The sequence below is a fragment of the Artemia sp. Qi Xiang Cuo genome, chromosome 10, assembly GCF_049724085.1.
Source record: "Artemia sp. Qi Xiang Cuo chromosome 10, ASM4972408v1, whole genome shotgun sequence".
Classification (NCBI taxonomy): Eukaryota; Metazoa; Arthropoda; class Branchiopoda; order Anostraca; family Artemiidae; genus Artemia; species Artemia sp. Qi Xiang Cuo.
In genome coordinates this window covers 64702626-64723320 of record NC_142803.1, presented here as the reverse complement: position 1 = coordinate 64723320, position 20695 = coordinate 64702626, and the positions used below count along the sequence as shown (strand labels likewise).

At 32.3% G+C, this 20695-nt stretch overlaps 1 protein-coding gene across 1 annotated transcript in view; it reads left to right on the top strand.

Annotated features, from left to right (window-relative positions):
• Nucleotides 1-20695, top strand: part of LOC148948038 (uncharacterized) — a 67768-nt gene that overhangs the window by 12878 nt on the left and 34195 nt on the right. The window contains exon 6 of the mRNA XM_089096067.1: nt 15633-15785. Coding sequence (XP_088952193.1) covers nt 15633-15785 — 153 coding nt within the window. The remainder of the gene's footprint in view (nt 1-15632; nt 15786-20695) is intronic.

The window sequence follows — 20695 nt, the reverse complement described above, 5'->3', positions numbered from 1 at the left end:
GATTGTAGTTTTAGTTTCCAGTCTTAGCTTAGAGTTTTAGTTAGACTTATAGTTTAGTTTAGTTTTAGTTAAGAGTTTTTGTTTAGAGTTTAGAGTCTTAGCTGAGAGTTTTAGTTAGAGTTTAGAGTTTTAGTTTAGAGTATTAGTTAGAGTTATAGTTTAGTTTAGTTTTAGTTAAGAATTTTAGTTTAGCGGTGTTGTTTAGTTTTAGATAAGAGTTTTAGTTTAGAGTTTAGAGTTTTAGTTAGAGTTATAGTTTAGTTTAGTTTTAGTTTAGATTTTAGTTTAGAGTGTTTAGAGATTTTGTTAGTTTTAATTAGAGTAATAGTTTAGTTTAATTTTAGTTAAGAGATTTAGTTTAGATTTCAGAGTTTTAGTTTAGAGTTTAGAGTTTTAGTTGGAGTTATAGTTTAGTTAATTTTTGTTAAAAGTTTTAGTTTAGAGTTGTAGTTTAGTTTTAGATAAGAGTTTTAGTTTAGAGTTGTAGTTTAGTTTAGTTATGAGTTTTAGTTTAGACTTTAGAGTTTTAGTTTAGAGTTTAGAGTTTTAGTTAGAGTTATAGTTTAGTTTAATTTTTGTTAAGATTTTTAGTTTAGAGTTATAGTTTAGTTTTAGTTTAGTTTTGGTTTAGAGTTGTAGTTTAGTTAGACTCTCAGCACTTAGAGTTTTAGTTAGAGTTGTATTTTATTTGAGTTTTAGTTAACTGTTTTTGGACTTGTAGTTTAGTTTTAGCTAAACGTTTTAGTTTAGAGTTTTAGGCTAGAGTCATAGCTTTGAGTTTTTCCTTGCACTTTTAGTATAGTTCAGTTTTAGATGAAAAATTTAGTTAAGAGTTTCAGTTTTTTTTTTTTTAATTCAGAGTTTTAGTTTAGAGTCTTAGCCTAGAGTTTTAGTTAGAGTTATAGTTTCGTTTAGTTTTAGTTAGGAATTTTAGTTTAGAGGTGTTGTTTAGTTTTAGATAAGAGTTTTAGATAGAGTTTTAGTTAGAGTTATAGTTTAGTTTAGTTTTAGTTTTGAGTCTAGAGTTTTAATTTAGAGTGTTAGCTTGGAGTTTTAGTTAGAGTTTTAGTTTACTTTAGTTTTAGTTTAAACTTATAGTTTAGTTTAGTTTTAGTTAGGAGATTTAGTTTAGATCTTTAGTTTAGTTTAACTTAAGAGTTTTAGTTTAGAGTTTATAGTTTTAGTTTACAGTTTTGCTTTAAAGTTTAAGTTAGAGTTATAGTTTTAGTTTAGTTTTAGTCAAGAGTTTTAGTTTAGATATTGGAGTTTTAGTTTTGAGGCTTAGCTTAGAGTTTTAGTTAGAGTTATAGTTTAGTTAGTTTTAATTCAGAGTTTTAGTTTAGAGTCTTAGCTTAGAGTTTTAGTTAGAGTTATAGTTTAGTTTAGTTAAGAATTTTAGTTTAGAGGTGTTGTTTAGTTTTAGATAAGAGTTTTAGTTTAGAGTGTTAGTTAGACTTATAGTTTAGTTTAGTTTTACTTTAGAGTCTAGGGTTTTAATTTAGAGTATTAGCTTAGACTTTTATGTAGAGTTATTGTTTACTTTAGTTTTCGTTAAGTGTTTTAGTTTAGACTTATAGTTTAGTTTTAGTTAAGAGTTTTTGTTTAGAGTTTTAGTTTAGTTTTAGCAATGAGTTTTAGTTTAGAGTTGTAGTTTAGTTTAATTAAGAGTTTTAGTTTAGAGTTTAGAGTTTTAGCTTAGACCCATAGCTTAGAGTTTTAGTTAGAGTTATAGTTTTGTTTAATTTTAGTTAAGAGTTTTAGTTTAGACTTCAGAGTTTTTTTTAGAGTTTAGAGTTTTAGTTAGAGTTATAGTTTAATTTTTAATTTTTGTTAAGAGTTTTAGTTTAGAGCTATAATTTAGTTTAGTTGTAGTTCAGAGTCTAGAGTTTCAAGTTAGACTCTCAGCACTTAGAGTTTTAGTTAGAGTTATATTTATTTTAGTTTTATTTAAGTGTTTTTGGACTTGTAGATTAGTTTTAGCTAAACGTTTTAGTTTAGTTTTAGCCTAGATTCATAGCTTAGAGTTTTTCCTTGCACTTTTAGTTCATTTTAGTTTTAGATAAGAGTTCTAGTTTAGAGTTTCAGTTTGGTATTAGCTTACAGTTTTGGTTAGTGTTATAGTAGTTAAGAGTTTTAGTTTAGAGTTTTAGTTTAGAGTCTTAGCTTAGTGTTCTATACAGAGGTATAGTTTAGTGTAGTTCTAGTTAAAAGTTTTAGTTTAGGGTTTTAGCTTAGAGTTTAGAGTTTTAGTTTAGGGTCTTAGCTTAGAGTTTTGGTTAGAGTTATAGTTTTCGTATAGTTTTAAGAGGTTTAGTTTAGAGTTGTAGTTTAGTTAAGAGTTTTATTTTAGAGTTTAGAGTTTTAGTTTAGCGTCTTAACTTAGAGTTTTAGTTAGAAATATAGTTTAGTTTAATTTTAGTTAAGAGTTTTAGTTTAGAGTCTTATCTTAGAGTTTTATTCTGAGTTATAGTTTTAGTTTAGAGATTGGAGTTTTAGTTTCGAGTGCTAACTTAGAGTTTTAGTTACATTTGTAGTTTAGTTTAGTTTTAATTCTGAGTTATAGTTCAGTTTAGTTTTCGTTAAAAGTTATAATTTAGACTTGTAGTTTAGTTTTAGTTAAGAGTTTTAGTTTAGAGTTGTAGTTTAGTTTTAGTTAAGATTTTTAGTTTAGAGTTTTAGCTTTTAGTTTTAGTTAGGAGTTTTAGTTTAGAGTTATAGTTTAGTTAAGAGTTTTAGTTTAGCGTAAAGAGCTAAATGTTGAACACATTTTTTCTTTGAAATGCTAGACTTGGAATATTTTTTTTTACGGTTTACATACAAAAAAGTTAGGTTTCTCCACGTTTAAGTTAGGTTAGGTTAGGTTATCATGAGCGCTCATGATAATACTTTAAACTAAAACTATACTCTAACTAAAACTCTAAGCTAAGACACTAAACTCTAAACAGAAACTCCTAACTAAAACTAAGCTAAACTATAAGTCTAACTAAAACTCTAAGCCAAGACTCTAAACTAAAACTCTTAAATATTATAACTCTAACTAAAACTGTAAGCTAATACCAAACTGAAACTTTAAACTAAAATTCTTATCTAAAACTAAACTAAACTAAAAGTGCAATGAAAAACTCTAAGCTATGACTCTAGGCTATAACTCTAGGCTAAACTAAAACGTTTAGCTAAAACTAATCTACAAGTCCAAAAACACTTAACCAAAGCTAAAATAAAATATATCTAACTATAACTCTAAGTGCTGAGAGTCTAACTTGAACCTCTAGACTCTTAACTACAAATAAACTAAACTATAACTCTAACTAAAAGTATAAGCTAATATCAATCTAATACTCTATAATAAAACTATTATCTAAAACTAAACAACAACTCTAAACTAAAATTCTTAACTAAAACTAAACTAAACTACAACTCTAAACTAATACTCTTAACTCAAACTAAACTACAACTCTAAACTAAAACTCTTAACAAAAATTAAACTAAACTACAATCCTAAACTAAAACTCGACTCTAACTCTTAACATTAACTAAAACTCTAAGCTAAACACTCTAAATTAAAACTCTAGACTCTAAACTAAAACTAAACTAAACTGTAACTTTAACTAAAACTCTAAAATCTAACTAAAACTCTTATCTAAAACTAAACAACACCTCTAAACTCAAATTCTTAACTAAGACTAAACTAATTCATAACTCTAACTTTAGCTCTTAGCTAAGACTCTAAACTAAAACTCTGAATTAAAACTAAACTATAACTCTATCTAAAACTCTAAGCTAAGACTCTAAACTAAAACTCTGAATTAAAACTAAACTAAACTATAATTCTAAGGAAAACTCTAAGGTAAGACTCAAAACTAAAACTCCAATATCTAAACTGAACTAAACTATAACTATAACTCTAACTAAGACTCCAAAGTTAAACCGTAAACTAAAACTATAAGCTCTAAACTAAAACTCTTAATTAAAACTAAACTAGAGATCTAAACTAAAGTTCCTAACTGAAATTAAACTAAACTATAACTCTAACAAAAACTCTAAGCTAAGACTCTAAACGGAAAACTCTAAATTCTGAACTGAAACTAAACTATAAATAAAACTAAAACTCTAAGCTAAGACACTAAACTCTAAACAAAAACTCTTAACTAAAACTAACCTAAACTATAACTCTAACTAAAACTCTAAGCTAAGACTCTAAACTAAAACTCTAAACTCTAAACTAAAACTACTATAACTATAACTTAAACTGTAAGCTAATACCAAACTGAAAATCTAAACTAAAACTCTTATCTAAAACTAAACTAAACTAAAAGTGCAATGAAAAACTCTAAGCTATGACTCTAGGCTAAAACTCTAAACTAAAACGTTTAGCTAAAACTAAACTACAAGTCAAAAAACACTTAACTAAAACTAAAATAAAATATAACTCTAACTAAAACTCTAAGTGCTGAGAGTCTAACTTGAAACTACACTCTGAACTACAACTAAACTAAACTATAACTCTAAGTAAAACTCTAAGCTAATATCAAACTAAAACTCTAAACTAAAACTCATATCTAAAACTAAACAACTACTCAAAACTGAAACTCTTAACTAAAACCAAACTAAACTAAAACTGTAAAATGAAACTCTTAACTAAAAATAAAATATAAATCTAAGCTAAAACTCTTAAAAAATTCAACTCAACTATAACTCTAACTAAAACTCTAAAGTCTAAACTAAATCTCTTAACTAAAATTAAGATAAACTATAACTCTAACTGAAACTCTAAGCTAAAACTCTAAGCTAAAACTCTATACTATAAACTAAAACTAAACAAAAACTCTTTACTAAAACTAAACTACAACTCTAAACTAAAACTCTTAACTAATACTAAACTAAACTGAAAGTGTAACGAAGAACTCTAAGCTAAGACTCTAGGCTAAAATCGTAAACTAAAACGTTTAGCTAAAACTTAACTACAAGTCCAAAAACACAACTACAACTAAACTAAACTATAACTCTAACTGAAACTTTAAGTTCCGAGAGTCTAACTTGAAACTCTAGACTCTGAACTACACCTAAACTAAACTATAACTCTAACTAAAACTGCAAGCTAATATCAAACTAAAACTCTAAACCAGGGAGGGGGCTCTTTGGGGGCACGGGAGGAGGGAGCCCTTTGGGGGGGGGGGGTCGGGGGGAGAGGGGGCCCGAGAGTGAGGGGGCCCTCGGGGGGGGGGGGGGTAAGGGTGCCCTTTGGGGTTGGGGTAGGGGACCTCATAACACTGTTCAAATGGAACTTGTGTATTATAACGACCACAGAGTTTCACCCCAAATCATTTTCTAAAATTTCTCAAACTGTTTCGCCTAAAAAATCCCTAAAATCTCTCAAACTGTTTCTCCCAAATAATCCCCTAAAAGTAATTTCTGCGTGTTCCTTTGTTTCGGCATCCCTGCGTTTTCTTATTTCAAATTCCCAGGAAACCATTTCCCGCGTAAAATATATTCAATCTGTCTTGAATTTCTGAAAAATATCTAAGGTGTTTCTACTTACACTATTATGGCTTCGATAGACTATTAATTTTATCTCTCAGACCTAAAGACCTGAGAAACCATATTTAAAAATAGAATATTAATTTATCTCTCAGATCTAAAGACCAGAGAAGCCATATTTCAAAATGAAATCCCCTCATGTTTCTTGTCCCAGTCGATTATGTAAATCAATTTCTCAGAAATTAAGTCCCCCTTGTGGATCAATACATTGCCCCGTTAGAATTCAATGCGCATGCGCAAACTTCGTCCCGGAGTCAATACACTTAGAAACATCCCCCTGATTGACCTTGAAAATGGTGTCATTGACCCCTTAGTGGATCAATAATCCATGAATAAATTATGTGCAATCAGGGATAATACCTGACTCCCTACTAACATTGACTGCAACTCTCCCCCCCCTATAAGCGAAAAAAGCTAAATCAAAATCAGATCAAACTAATATGTCTGCTCTCTTACTACGGTACTTGTGTCTTATAGCCACCACACTCAAGAAGTGAAGTTCGGTTAATCATAATGAAATGTACCAAAATATGATGTAAATATGATAGTTTAGTAACAAAATTATGGAGACTACAACAAAGAATTAGGGATGGGGGCCGCCCAGACCGCATTACATAAAATACGATCTAACTTAATAAAAATACCAACTAAATATTTAATTAAAATATAGCTACAATGTAGCTTCCCACCGAGCTGAAACTACTATTGTCAAACAGTTCGTGGTAACGAACTGTAAGTAAGGAGCGACCCGGCTCAATAGTAACCGAAACTCTAAAAAACGGAATTTTGATACCAATAGATACATCAAAAGAATAAAATTTTAATGCTGATTTCATCAAGTTTAGTCCTACACATCAAAAGTTACGCGCCTGAGAAAATTTGCCTGATTTTCGAAAAAAGAGATAAACACCCCTGGAAGTTAAATAACCTTAATGAAAATCCCACCATCAGATTCGGCGTATCAGAGAAGCCAACTGTAGAGGTTTCAAGCTCCTAGCTGCAAAAATGTGGAATTTTGTATTTTTTGCCAGAAGAAAGATCACGTATGCTTGTTTATTTATTTTTTTTATCCCAGGGGTGATCGTATTGACCCAGTGGTCCTAGAATATAGTGAGAGGGATCATTGAAAGGGAAATTAAAAGTTCTAGTGCCCTTTTCAAGTGACCAAAAGAAATGGAGGGCAACTAGGCCCTATCGGACGCTTATTTTTTTCCCAAGGTCACCCGATCAAAATGTTGAGACAGTCATTATGTTCAGCATGGTCGAAAATATAATACCTATGTCTTTTAGGATAACTTAATCCCCCAAAGTCCCCAGGGGGAGGGCTGAAAGTTATAAACTGTACCCAATGTTTACATATAGTATTGTTTATTGGGAAATATACAGACGTTTTCAAGGGGGATTTTTTTCTGGTAGGGGGGGGGGCTATGTGGGAGGATTTTTCCATGGGGAAGGGACATTGCTATGAAGGGGGCGCTGGATTTCCCAGCATTGTTTAAAAAACGATCAGAAATTAAATTAAAAAAACAGTTTTTCAACTTAAAGTTAGGAGCAACATGAAAACTTAAAACGAAAAGAAATTATTACGTATATGATTGGGTTCGCCCCCTAGTCAATACTTCGCTCTTTAAGTCAAAGTTTTTTTTTAGTACTTTCACAAGAGCTATTTATTCTAATTAACGGCCTTTGTGATTAGGGTTATTTTGAAAGAATTGAAACAAAATTCGAGCTTTAGCGCAAAGAGCGAGGTATTGACTATGGAGCGAACCCCCTAATATGCATATTAAAAATATATGAATATAGAAATTCGTTACGTATGTTAATTCGTAAGTTACGCATATTTATTACTAATAAAAATGTTCGTAAATAAAATTAAACAAGTTTCGAGAAAGCCATTTAACTAACCAAATAAAAGTAAATTAATTTGCAAATTTTGTTTTCATTATTCACGTACCGTGAGCCAAGATCAAAACCTTTATTTATTCAAAATCTTTCAAAAATAAATAAAGAAAAAAAGTTTTTTTAACTGAAAGTAATGAGCGACATTAAAACTTAAAACGAACAGAAATTATTCCGTATATGAAAGGGCTGTCCCCTCCTCAACGTCTCGCTCTTTACGCTAAAGTTTGACTCTTTCTCCCAACTCTTTTTTTTAAACAATGAAAAAAACTTTAGTGTAAAGAGCGAGACGTTGAGAGGAGGGGACAGTCGCTTTCATATGCGGAATAATTTCTGTTAGTTTTTTGTTTTAATGTCGCTCCTTACTTTCAGTTAAAAAAAACTTTTTTTTTTTCATTTATTTATTCTGGAAAACCAGTGAAAACCATAAACACCATGAAAACCAGTTAATGTCTCATGTTCGCGATACAAAATCTTGAGAGAACTGAGTGTGGTGGCGTTACATTTTTGCGAGTAAGCCAAAAAAAAATTGGCGGAAGGAGGGGTAAAAACCCGGTAACTCTCCCCACTTGGATGCGGCCTCGATCATTAATAAAACTTTGCTTTTTAGTCAACAAACGGGACTTTGATGCAGCCCTGGCATAAAATATCGCATTACCGTCTATGCTTGTCTCCTTAGGAAGTAAATAAGTTTTTACGATACAAAGGTGGATTTTGCCTTTTCAAAAATAATTTGAGATTGGAAAAAAAAATATTCTGCCACTGAAATACCTGTGGTCAATTCCTCTTTACCACATTGTTTGGGATCAGTACTTCTATATCTAGATATTAGGTTTCTGCTTCTGAAATATTAGTTTGACGCCAAATAAAAAGAAAAACTACATACGATTTACAATGGTGCTTCCAGGATTGTTGTTTTAGGGTGAGAGTATTTTCAGGGGGGGGGGGAGGAGCTATAAAAAATAAAAAATGAGTATATAAAATTTTTGTTACTCTTTTGCGAGTAGGACAAAATTTAATGGGGGCAGAGGTTCAAACGCGGTAACTCCCCCCGCTTGGATACGGCCTTGATCATTAATGAAATTCGGCTTTTTGTTGAGAAATGTGACTCTGATGCGGCCCAGGCATAACATGTTGTAATATCGTCTATGCTTGTCTCCTCATGAAGTAAAAAAGTTTTTACGATACAAAGGTAATTTTTGCATTTTCGAAAATGATTTGAGATGAATAAAAAAATTCTCTCACTGAAACACATGCGGTCAATCCCTCTTTGACACAATGTTTGAGGTCTGCACTTCTAAATCTAGATATTTCTAAAAAGCAATGACCTGTTTTTGGCGTTCTGGTACGAATGTTACAACAAATACTTTTTTTGCAATAAGAAACCTATAACCCCCAAAAAAGCTAATCAACAATATGGTACAAGCTTAATTGACGGGGAAAACAACCTAGTGGCTATTGACTTAAAAATAGCATTTCAAATTTCAATTACATTTGTTCTGGTAGGTATATAAATAAAATATATCATGTTACAAAAGGAAACGATTTTCGAATTGCAGAAAAATGTTTTCTTTGGTTAAAAACTCAAGAGAGAAAAAACGGGTTAGTACTTTTCTGTTATAGCAACCCCACTCAAGAAGTAAAGTTAGGCTAATCCTAATTAAAAAATTCCAAAACGATGAAAATATAATGCTTTAGAAACAAATTTGGGCTATATGTTTACACAGTAGGGGGTGGGGTTAAAATATAGTGGGTCTGCATGCAAAATTTATTACCTGCAATTACTGTGCATATTATGAAGTAAGAATTGTTTTCGAATTTTACATTGTCCAAATACTTTACCCCCCTCCTAATATGCGAATATATAGCCCAAATTACATAACTCTCATGTATTCTGTCACCTGCCACTTTTTTTTCATTGAGCATAAGCTAATTGTCTTTTAATACAGACACAAGAATAACCGGTTCTAGGTTTGTTCTCGAGTTTTACACAGCGTAATTCTTGAGTGGGATCAAGCTTAATTTAAATTAAACCTGTTTTTATCTTTTTCATTTTTGTAAATGAAAATGCAGTGTGGTCTAAGAAATAATTTTCTTTCTTTAGAAAGAACGTTTTTGATCACCCCGAAGATGGCTAACCTACTCGAGTCAACTATATCGCGCAAGCATCTGCGACGGGGAAAAACTGCCAATTTGATTTTGCAACAAGCATTTCATATTTACAGCTAAACAAGTAAAAAATACAAGGCACTAGAAACTCCTGATCTCTTATTTCTTTATTTTTTCAATCTTTCTTCAAAATATACCTTATCCAAAAGTTGTCAGCTCCTTATATCGTAGTCAAATCTCCGCTAAAATCTTGTAATTTGGCGAAATGTCAAGTCTAAATGTTAAACGAAAATGAATTTCATTGGTTGGTATGGGTTTGACCTATAATTTACTTTTGACCAATAAACAGCGCCGGGTGAAACCTATTATGTGTAAGAGGTAATTACTTGGCGAAAAAAAAACAAACTGTCGTCCTAATCCAGCAATTGAGACAAATGTGCACTTGAACGAGGCTTTCACTTTACCCATCTATCCAACTACCTAGGACCAAATAGTATGCCCGAACCATCAACCAAATAGAAATGTCCAAATCCATGCAAAGTCATCATCAATAAATGTAAGTCGTTGTAAATTTACAAGCAAAAGCACCTTAAATCTAGCGAAATATTTCCAAGTAGAACCTTCCATTTAGGGCTCATCAGAAGAAATACCACCTGCCTTAACGGGTTTCGAGGCTTTACTTTGTTTACCCGGCACAGTGGAGCCTCTACCATAAGATCTATATGGTATTCCTGTGTCAGGTAAAACTTGTGAAATACATGCATACTAGTCAAGCTATTAAAAATTACATACAAAAAGTGTTTTAATGTTTCCTTAATAAAATCCCAGAGGTCACTGAGCAGAGACCATTCTGAAACAAATGAAGACTGTTCCAGATGTGTCTTTTATTGGTATTTGGAACCAATTACAAATTTAAAGATCCTCAAGCTTGTTTGAAAACCATCTACAAATTCAAAATTCCAAAAAAGAAAAGCGAAAGAGAAATTATATTAAAATATCATTCAGTATTTATTTACAATTTTTTGTATATTTACTTAAAAGTCCATGATACATAAAACTAAATTTTTTGAATTGCCAACTAATTTTTTTGGCTGAAAAACCTCTTGAGATCAGTTTTTCGCTCAGCTTTTTACATCTATTTTTAAAATCTGTGTAATTACTGCATATTTTTGCATTCCTAAATAATTGGGAATAATAAGCTGAATAAGTGATATTTGAATGTATATTACATTTTCCATTCCTTTCAAGGAATGGAAAATTAATTACTTCAAAATTAAAATCATCCGTTTTATTATATATTTTAAAAACTAATTTATTATTATTTGAAATATTAATATTTAAATCTAACAAATGGTCGGAGTGTCCCATCCCATAGCTAGGCTCAAGAATTAACTCTTGTGGATAAATATTTTTTGAAATCTCAATAAACTCTGCACAATTTATTGCTAAGAGATCGTCCAGATATCTTTTATTATTTGAAAGGTTATATTTTACATTGCTTGGGCTATTTTTATTTATCATATATTCGTATTCTAATTGACTTAACTCCTAATTGACTAACGTCCGCTATGAATGGACTCGCATTCCCACCCATAGGAATACCTACAGTTTGTTTATATAAATTCCCATTAAATCTTATAAATGTATTAAATAGAACAAATTCCAATAAATCACATACCATATACAAGCTATAACATCCTGAATTAATAGAACTTCTAAAGAAATTCGTCCATCAGTATTCTTTATTAAAAGAATGAATTTTGTAAAATCTAAATTTAGACAAAAGAAAAGATTCTTTTATGAACATTTTCAATTTTTCGATAACTAAATTAAGAGACATATTTGTGTACAGAGTAGTAAAATCAAATGAATTGACTCTTTTAGCTGGAACATTCGCCAAAGAATCTATCACCAGTAACGAGTTATTAACACTCCAATATGGGTTAAAGTTAGAAAAATTTTTTAATTCTGGAGCAATATGCTTTAAATTTATTTCTAATTTCTCCTAAAATTAAAGATAGGTCAGTAGCCGCAATTCTGGTTGGACACCTTACTGCCCCGACAATAAAACGTGGTTTTGGTGGATATTTATGAAATTTTATCGTCCAATATAAGAAAGGAAACTTTTTATCATTATCATTTATTGTAATATTGAATTTTTTCAAAATTCTTTCTTCTATATTTTCAATTAAACTATCTCTTCCATATGGGCCTTTTCGTATGTATTTGTTGTTTTTAACTCTTTTGATAAAATATCACAATAGAGTTTCTGACAAAATTACGGCAAAATGATTACTAGCTTTATCAACTGGTAGAATTATAAATTCATTCTGTATATTAGCAATCGCTTGTTTCATATTGGCATTATAAAATATTGAATTTTTCTAAGAATCTGTTGGATTAATTCTATACATGCTATTTCTTACCCTGGTTAAAATCAAATTTATCCAATTCTGAAATATGTGTCTAGTAATTTTCTCTTTTTTGCACCATTTATTAATGAATAAGTTTAAATTATTCTTTAATCCTCTAAGAATATCTGATGGCCTTATGCGGTAAGAGAGACGGAACTTAGCACCCATTTTCATTATATTTTGAAGATCACGATGCTTTATAATGGACAAATCCCCCGTTACAATATGCTCTTAAGTTTTATCTACATACGGTAAAAATTGCTCGCAATTACAAACCGGTTTCCAATTACTCTCCCTGTCAAGTTTTTTAAGTATTGAATTATAGTTAAAAATCATTTGACCAATTGTTTTTGAAAATTTATATGTTAAAATTGGACTATCATTATACACCAAATTACATGGAAGGGCATTCCTCACTCTCCGCTGGTTTAAGAATCTTGGTAAATTAATATCTTCTATTTGTTTAGAACTAAAATTAATAGACAAATATAATCTATTATCCTTATTAACAATTTTATCAGATTTATTATATTTTGAAATAAATTTTGATTTATCTAAAATGCAAACTGCATCTTAAATTAATTTAGTTTTTGAGTTACATGTTGTACTATTTTTTGCAATCCAGAATACTTTTATTAAATTATTCCTTGATAACTTATTTAAAGATTTTATTAAACTAGTCATTCTATTAGTCTCAAATATGTGACCTAAATCGATTAAAAATGCATTTAAATCTAAATAATTCTTTTTATTATTTTTCCTATGTCCTCTTGATCAGTTTTTACGTTTAGTGGGGCAATTAAAACGAGGGTGCTCAGTTAATCCATTAATACAGTTAGCAACTACATTCGACATGTCTCCGTATTTCGCAACTCGATCATTTAGCCCAAAAGGATACGCGGTACCCAGAGCATGGATCCAATACTCTTCTCGTCTGCGTAATTTATTATTTTTTTCCTCTTTAGTAAAGTTTTCTAGGTCCAGATTTTCTAAAATTGTAATAGTTAGATTAGATACTGAGCAAGTACCATTATTACAATGTTGAACTAGATAATTGTTAGTTTTTTCCTTGGTGATTGTAGTTTTATGTCCCGAAAGTCTCTTATATATGTTGTTAATTGTTTCCCCCACGTATTGTAATGCACATTTTTTACTTTCTATTAAGTATATAATATTATTTGTTTTTACAATTTTCCTGTCATGTTCATAAAAATTGAAATTTTTTATTATATAAAGTGCTTTTAACATTATTTTTTGGTATGAAGTGATCTTGACAAAGAAAACAACGACCATTACACTTACTAATATTCGGCAGACCCCTTTGAACATTATCATTACCATTATTATTCAATATAAAATCAGAAATCAAATAAAGCCAAAACGACAAACAATAAAAAAAAGTCCAAAACATCTCCAAAAGCCAAGCCAAAAGTTCACAAGTAATAAGGTTACTCTAACTAATCATATAAAAAAAAAAAAAAAAAACACTACCCTAAATATAACTTTCGCTTAATACTACCCTTTTAAACTAAGTGATAAATTGGTCAAATAATCATCAATATCAGGTAAAATCTGGACCAGGGTTAAGGTCCATCAGGGAGGAATGTTTGATGCTTCCTTCACCAGCACTAGATCCAACCTGGATTCATATTATGTTTAAGAGGTGGCGAAAAAAACTTGGCGAAAAAAAAAAAAAAAAAAAAAAAAAAAAAAAAACTGTCGTCCTAATCCAGCAATTGAGAAAAATGTGCACTTGAACGAGGCTTTCACGTTACCCATCTATCCAACTACCTAGGACCAAACAGTATACCCGAACAATCAACCAAATAGAAATGTCCAAATCCATGCAAAGTCGTCATCAATAAATGTAAGTCGTTGTAAATTTACAAGCAAAAGCACCTTAAATCTAGCAAAATATTTGCAAGAAGAACCTTCCATTTAGGGCTCATCAGAAGAAACATATATATAGAACATGATCCAAGTTGCAAATTGCACCACCATAGCGAAAACATATGAATGGGCCCGAATCCAAACGTAAACGTTAAGAGTCAATAGTGATGTAGGTTAAGTAGCACTCCCCCCACCCAACGACTCCCCTTTTCACTAAATGCATTTGATTGAAATTTTGCGATGGTATTTTTGTTTAAAATAGTCGAAAGAACACAGAACAGTGCTTCCAGGGTTGGCAAGAGCTTTAAGTTATGCTTTGGGGGCATGTGAGGTTTTAAGGAATGGGTGGTCATATGAAATTCAGATGGGTCTCATTTGATTTTAAATTGGAAGCTATTTTGCCCTTTTTAAGAGTCAAAGTGATTTGAGAGAAAAATCCCCCCCAAGCCTATCATTTCTAATAAAAAATATCCCAAAAAAGTTTTGAGACATCAATGTTTTCAGTATTGTTACGTTTCGAGTTATTCAATACAGTTACAATGTTGCCCAAAATTTTCGATTGAATACCCTTAGGATTACTAGTTGTAGTAGTAGCATCAGTAAATATAGTAGTCGCAGTAGGAGTACAGTTAATAGTAGTAGTCTTAACTTTAGTAGCAGTAGTAGTGGTATCAGTAATAGTAAAAGTAGTAATAGTTTAAGGAGTAGAAGCATTAGTATTATGATGCAAATATTGTCTTTTGGTTACTTCAGCATCCCCCACAACAAGCGTTGTAAGTTTAAATTTTACACACGAAACTGTTGCTAAGATATTTCTGATATGCGCTTTTGACAACCTGCATACGGATGGCACGTGGTCATCCGTAAAACAGAAATATTTCCTGAAAATTTCATCTTCTTGCATACATAGCTTGTGGATTTTGAACTAACCAGAAGACATTGTGTCTATTCATTTAATGCTGCTTCAACGGTTACTGTAACTAATGATTTTTAATTAACATTTTTTTAATTAATTTTAAAGAAAAATAAAGCGTCGTCTATCCCTCAAGCCCCAGAAGGGTTAGTGTCCTAAATCAAAATTGTAAAATCTGAGTCCATTCAATCCGAGAAAATAATAAATTTGAAAAAAAATATCATAAAATACAGAAAATTATCGGTTAAAACCCTCAAAACCTAGAAGGGTTCCTGCCCTAAGACGAACTCTAAAAATCTGAGACAACCCTACTCCAAATGTATTTCCTTCTTCGCCTGAGTAACGCCTGGATAGCCAAAACGGCTATAAACTATATATCTAAAAGGAGAATTTAACTTCCATTTTATTAATAATCAAATTATCATAAGAACGCTCTAATCTTAGGCCACTTTGTAGTTTATTAAATCGAGACCATTTGCCTGGATTTCGCAGGGGGGTTTTCTTGGGAAAGGGGGTGTTTCTTATTTATTTGTCCCTAGTGATTATTGTTAAATGTGTGCTATATGGTATGCCGATTTGATAATGGTTGAACTAGCGCAAAGTGGGATCAAAGCTAGCCCAAGATTCTCGTAACTTGTCTCAATACTACGATATACGGGTAGGTGTAAACCGTAGCTTGTATTTATCTTTTTTTACGGTCTTTTTATATTGTTTTGCCTTATTCAGGGCTTTCCTAGGACTTTTTATAGCCTCGTTCTTGTATTGTTTAATGTCTTTAGTTAGTGTATTAACTAGTTAGTGCATTTACTTATTTGTTTATTTAGTGTTGTCACTTAAACACTCTTGTCACTATGACTCTTAATTTACAGAATCTGGAGATAGCTCTTGCAAAGAAGCTGAAAAGACTTATGTATGACTGTCCTCAAAAACTGGTTGATGATTTATTAAAAATAATCTTGGGCTTCAAAAAAATTGATGCCAAAAAAAAGCTTGAGGCTCTGGTTCGCGTCCTGTATGTCAAGGTAGGTATAAATAAAAAGTAAAGAGTCACATTAAGGGGATGTAGTTGTCTGTTGCTAGATTTTTAGAGTCTCTTGTCTGTAAATTGTACACATGACACTGTAACTATCACGAGGGATGTTTCATCAAGATCACTGACTAAGTTTAGGGCAAACAAGTGACAAAATTTGACATGTTATCCTGAACGCGTGAAAGAATGCTTGTTTTTATAAACGCATCACACCTTGGCGCAAGAAAAAAAAATACAATAGAATTAATTTTGATTAAACTGGTAATTTTATCAAATGAGTGAAATTTTATACGCAGGGATAATTTTTCGAGGGGTAACCGTCTAGGGAGGGAATCATATCATCCGGGAGGGGCATTAGCCAGAAAAGTGTTAATGCACAAGAAAGCACGAAAAATCATTGAAAGTTGAATTCGAAGTGTTTTCTTTGGGTGGAGGAGCGGGGAATTATTTGGACATTATAAATACATAAACAACTTAGAGGCTTTCGTTGAAAGTCAAATTCAAAACCATGTTTTTTTTCCTGGGTTTACCGGTGACAATCGTTCTAAGATTTTTAATTATGTTTGGAAACAGAGTGAGGGATTAGCTGGGACACCATAAATATATAAAATATCAACTGGATGGTAAGTTAAAGGAAACCAGGGGCGTAGTTTGCAATGGGGCAGGGGGGTGGCAACATCCCAGACCTTGATCTTCCTCCCCGTAGACCTAAACTAAATTGACAACGACTAAAATAAATTGTCATTGAAAATCTAATTTAAATGTGTGTTTTCTTGTTGATTTATCCAGGACAGTCGTTCTATGAGATTAAATTATATTTGTAGAATATACGAGCAACTAGCCAAAAACTCTACGTAAACAAACGACTAAAATAAAAGGGAACTCGGGTAATTTTTCATAAACAGCTGACATAGGTATTAGCCCATTGTCTTAAATAGGAAAATTTGAATCCAAAAGACAGCTAAGAAGCGTATATTTATACGCAATACATAGTAGTAACATCCGGGAGCCGAAGAAATATGCCGGTAGAAAAATGATTACAATATTTACACAGCTTTTGTAATTATACCTTTGGAGATTCCCTCTCCCCTACAGCCCTCAGGGCAAGGGCTGTAAGTTAGGCTTGAAACTTAAAACAGAGAGCTCAAACACAAGAAGTCATCCAAGCCTCAACGAATAATTATATTTTCCATTTACCATTTTGAGCCGTACCTCCATGGCTAAGTCTCTACAGCTTGTGTCCAGAAGACGAGGGAAAGAATACAGCAGGGTAGGGGGCAGGGTTAAGAGACAAAATAACACTTCTTTTGTGAAGACCAGAAATGTATCCCGGGAAGGTATTGCCAAGATACTATGTACACCTTATTTTTTGGGGTGTAGGGGGGGGGGGGGCTTAGAAGATTTCATACCTATGAAAATTCTGACGAATCAACATTTTGGGTTGAGTGATTGATTTTTACATTTTTAATTTACAATATAATGAGTACAGAAAAATAGAAGTTTGAGTTTTATCTAGTCTGACAAAACTCCCTTAGTCAACACCCTTTTTTGGCCCATCTGGAATCCCGAACGATTATAAACTTATATGTGCCGGATGATATTTGTCTCGTAATTCTTGAAGAGATACGAAATATCCACAAGCCATCGGGAACGTCTCAGCTCCCCGCAATCTAGATTTATCCCTAATGCTATGATTTTCAGTCCAAAGAAACCATCACTCTCGGTAGATGCAGCATTTTCAGCTAGTTTCTCACTCCTTGGACTTGGTTATGCAGGGGCAATACGCAAATGGTTTTGTAAGACTGATCTTCCCTGGGAAATATATTTCTCCTTCAGACCATCACGGTGGACTTGACCACCCTTCAAGTTGAGCCCTCTCCTGTTGCTTTTCCTGCCCCTATTTGCACTTCAACTATCTTAGAATTTAACTAAGTGACAACTTAGTGATTCAACAGATATAAATGATTGTAATAATCAAACAATAGCATTCACTCGAGCTCATTAAATCGAATCCAATTTATGCTCGTGGGTCGTAATTGAAAATTTAATAGGGCCATACAAAGTTCACAATATCACAGTAACTTGTCTTTCACTTGGTGAAGTTTACTTAAATATAAAAAGAGTAAAAGAAAATATATATATACAGTGCCTAACTATGACATAACTTTGACCTAATTGCTTCAACAAGACACTGAAATATAGATACCCGTTCTCGGCTAGTCTGTCAATCGAGGCGGGTGACAAAGCAGAAATTCCCAAAGCGGTAAGATCAGTCAAACGATAATTCCTTTGAACGGATTTTCATTATTTTTTGAATAGGTAGACTAGGTTCTTTCTAGGGACTGACCTTTCCTGTACTTAAATTAGACAATTCAGGCCCGATAATAGAAAAAACAGAATTCACACTTCCTGATGATGTAAATCTCATCAAAACTGAATATCTCTATATCAGGCAAAAATTGAAAGAAATTAAACGGTTTTTTCTAAGATATCTGGGAAATTCGGTGTCGGTTTTTCGTTTTTTCTCGTTTGTTTAAATCTATTATATCTATTATTTAAGTCCTACAAGTTATATCAAGGCCGGCAACATAATTCTAAATAGTTTGACAACACAAACTAAAAACGTTTATAATGGACGAGAAAGTCTTTATCGTACCGCATCCCCTTAAAACATAAGACGAGCAAAAATAAAGCCACGTAACAATTCGAACTTGAAAGGAACAAAAATAACTACAACTGCATAAATGAAATAAATTGGATTTATAATTTTTATCCCATCAAGCATAAAAATTGCAAATAATTCTAAGGATTAATAAATGAATCTTTAAATGAACAGAAATTAAACTGAAATCAATTCAAATTTTAAATAAAAAACGGTAAACAGGAATAGGGCTACTACTACTACTAGCAACTCACTACAGCATGAAGCTGCCTGAGGCCAATGGAGTTTCGCACCCTGTTTCTCTACCCCAATATTTTCAAAAATCTACTCTTTACACCCTCCCAAAAAACCCAAATCTTCTTTAAATTCTTTCTTATGACCCCTTTCCACCGCTTTCAGGAACGACGCGCTTTTCGTTTGGCCTGAAATGGCTGGGCGAGAACGATGATCTTTCGAAATCTGTAATCCTTCATCCGCAGAAGGTGTCCTAGCCATCTAACCCTTTCTATCATTATGGCCCTAGAAATCAGGATAGAACCCCTTTTTTGTACAGCTTACCGTTCGATATAAATTCATACGGTTTTTCAAAAGAATCCGTTGACAATTCCATCGGAAGATGTCTAAAAAAGTGTCCTTTATCTTTCGAAGTACCCACTTTTCAGACCCGTACATGACCACTGTCATCATTGTAGCTTCCTATAATCTAATTTTTGTTCACAGCTTCCTATTCTTCCAAACGTTTTTCTATGGTGAAAGAACACCCTGGGTCTTGGCTATTCTACTACTAACATTTTCATTGCTTCCACCATCTTTACCAACTATGCTACCCATATAAGTTAAGTTATCCGTTTCATCAAGATTCTCATTATTCAACATCACCTTCTCACAATCATTTATTCCGAGTCTAAGGGACTTGTTCTTCTTAACACCAAATTTTCAAGCCTAATCTTTCCCCTTGAACTGTCAAAATTTCCAAAAAAAGACATGCATTTTGCTAACATTTTCATCTAGGACACTCAAATCATCAGCAGAAGAGTTTTACTTTCCAAATGATTCAATGGTCTCCCATAGCCTTTGCCGTATTTCTTAGGACTAAGTTCATCAAAACGATTTATATAAATGGGAATAGAAGGCAACCCTGCTTAACTCCTGATCCAATACGAAACCATTTACTAACCTCATTTTCTACCTTAACCGCAGCTATGTTGTTCTTTTACATAACACTAATCACTTTAGCGTGTTTATCGGGTATCAAACAGTTCGTGGTAACGAACTGTAAGTAAGGAGCGACCCGGCTCAATAGTAACCGAAACTCTAAAAAACGGAATCTTGACACCAGTAGATACAAGAAAAGAATAGGATTTTTATGCTGATTTGAAATATATAAGTTTCATCAAGTTTAAATTTACCAATCAAAAGTTAAAAGCCTTAAAAAATTGCTTTCTTTTCGAAAAAAAGGGAGAAACACGGCGTTTCTCCCTTTTTGTGTTTCAAACACCCACTAAAAGTGATAGAATCTTAATGAAAATCAAACCATCAGATTCAGTGTAACAGAAAACCCTACTGTAGATGTTTCAAGCTCCTATCTGCAAAAATGTGAAATTTTGTATTTTTTGCCAGAAGAAAGATAATGAATGCGTGTTTTTTTTTTTTCTCTCCAGGGGTATTTGTATTGATCCAGTAGTCCTAGAATATCGTTTGAGGACTCATTCGAACGGAAATTAAAAGTTCTAATGCCCTTTATAAGTGACCAAAAAATTGGAGGATAACTAGGCCCCCTCCCACGCTAATTTTTTTTTCCCGAAGTCACCTATCAAAATTTTGAGATAGCAATTTTATTCAGCATAGTCAAAAATCTAATAAATATGTCTTTGAAGATAACTTCATCCCCCACAGTTCCCGGGAGAAGGGCTGCAAGTTATGAACTTTGCTCATTGTTTACGTATACTATTGGCTACTGGGAAGTATACAGACGTTTTCAGGAGGGATTAACTTCTGATATTTGGGGGGGGGTCGGAGGAGGGGGTTACGTGGGTGTATCATTCCACGGAGGAAGTTTTCATAGTATTTTCAAAAGAGCCATCTATTCCAATTAAACGGCCTTTGTGATTCAGAGGTTGGTGATTCGAACAAAATTCGAACTTTGGCTTAAACAGTGAGGTAATGACTAGGGGGTTAACCCCTAATATCCGTAGTAATATATACGTAATAAAAAACAGAAAAAAGTGAAGAAAACTTAA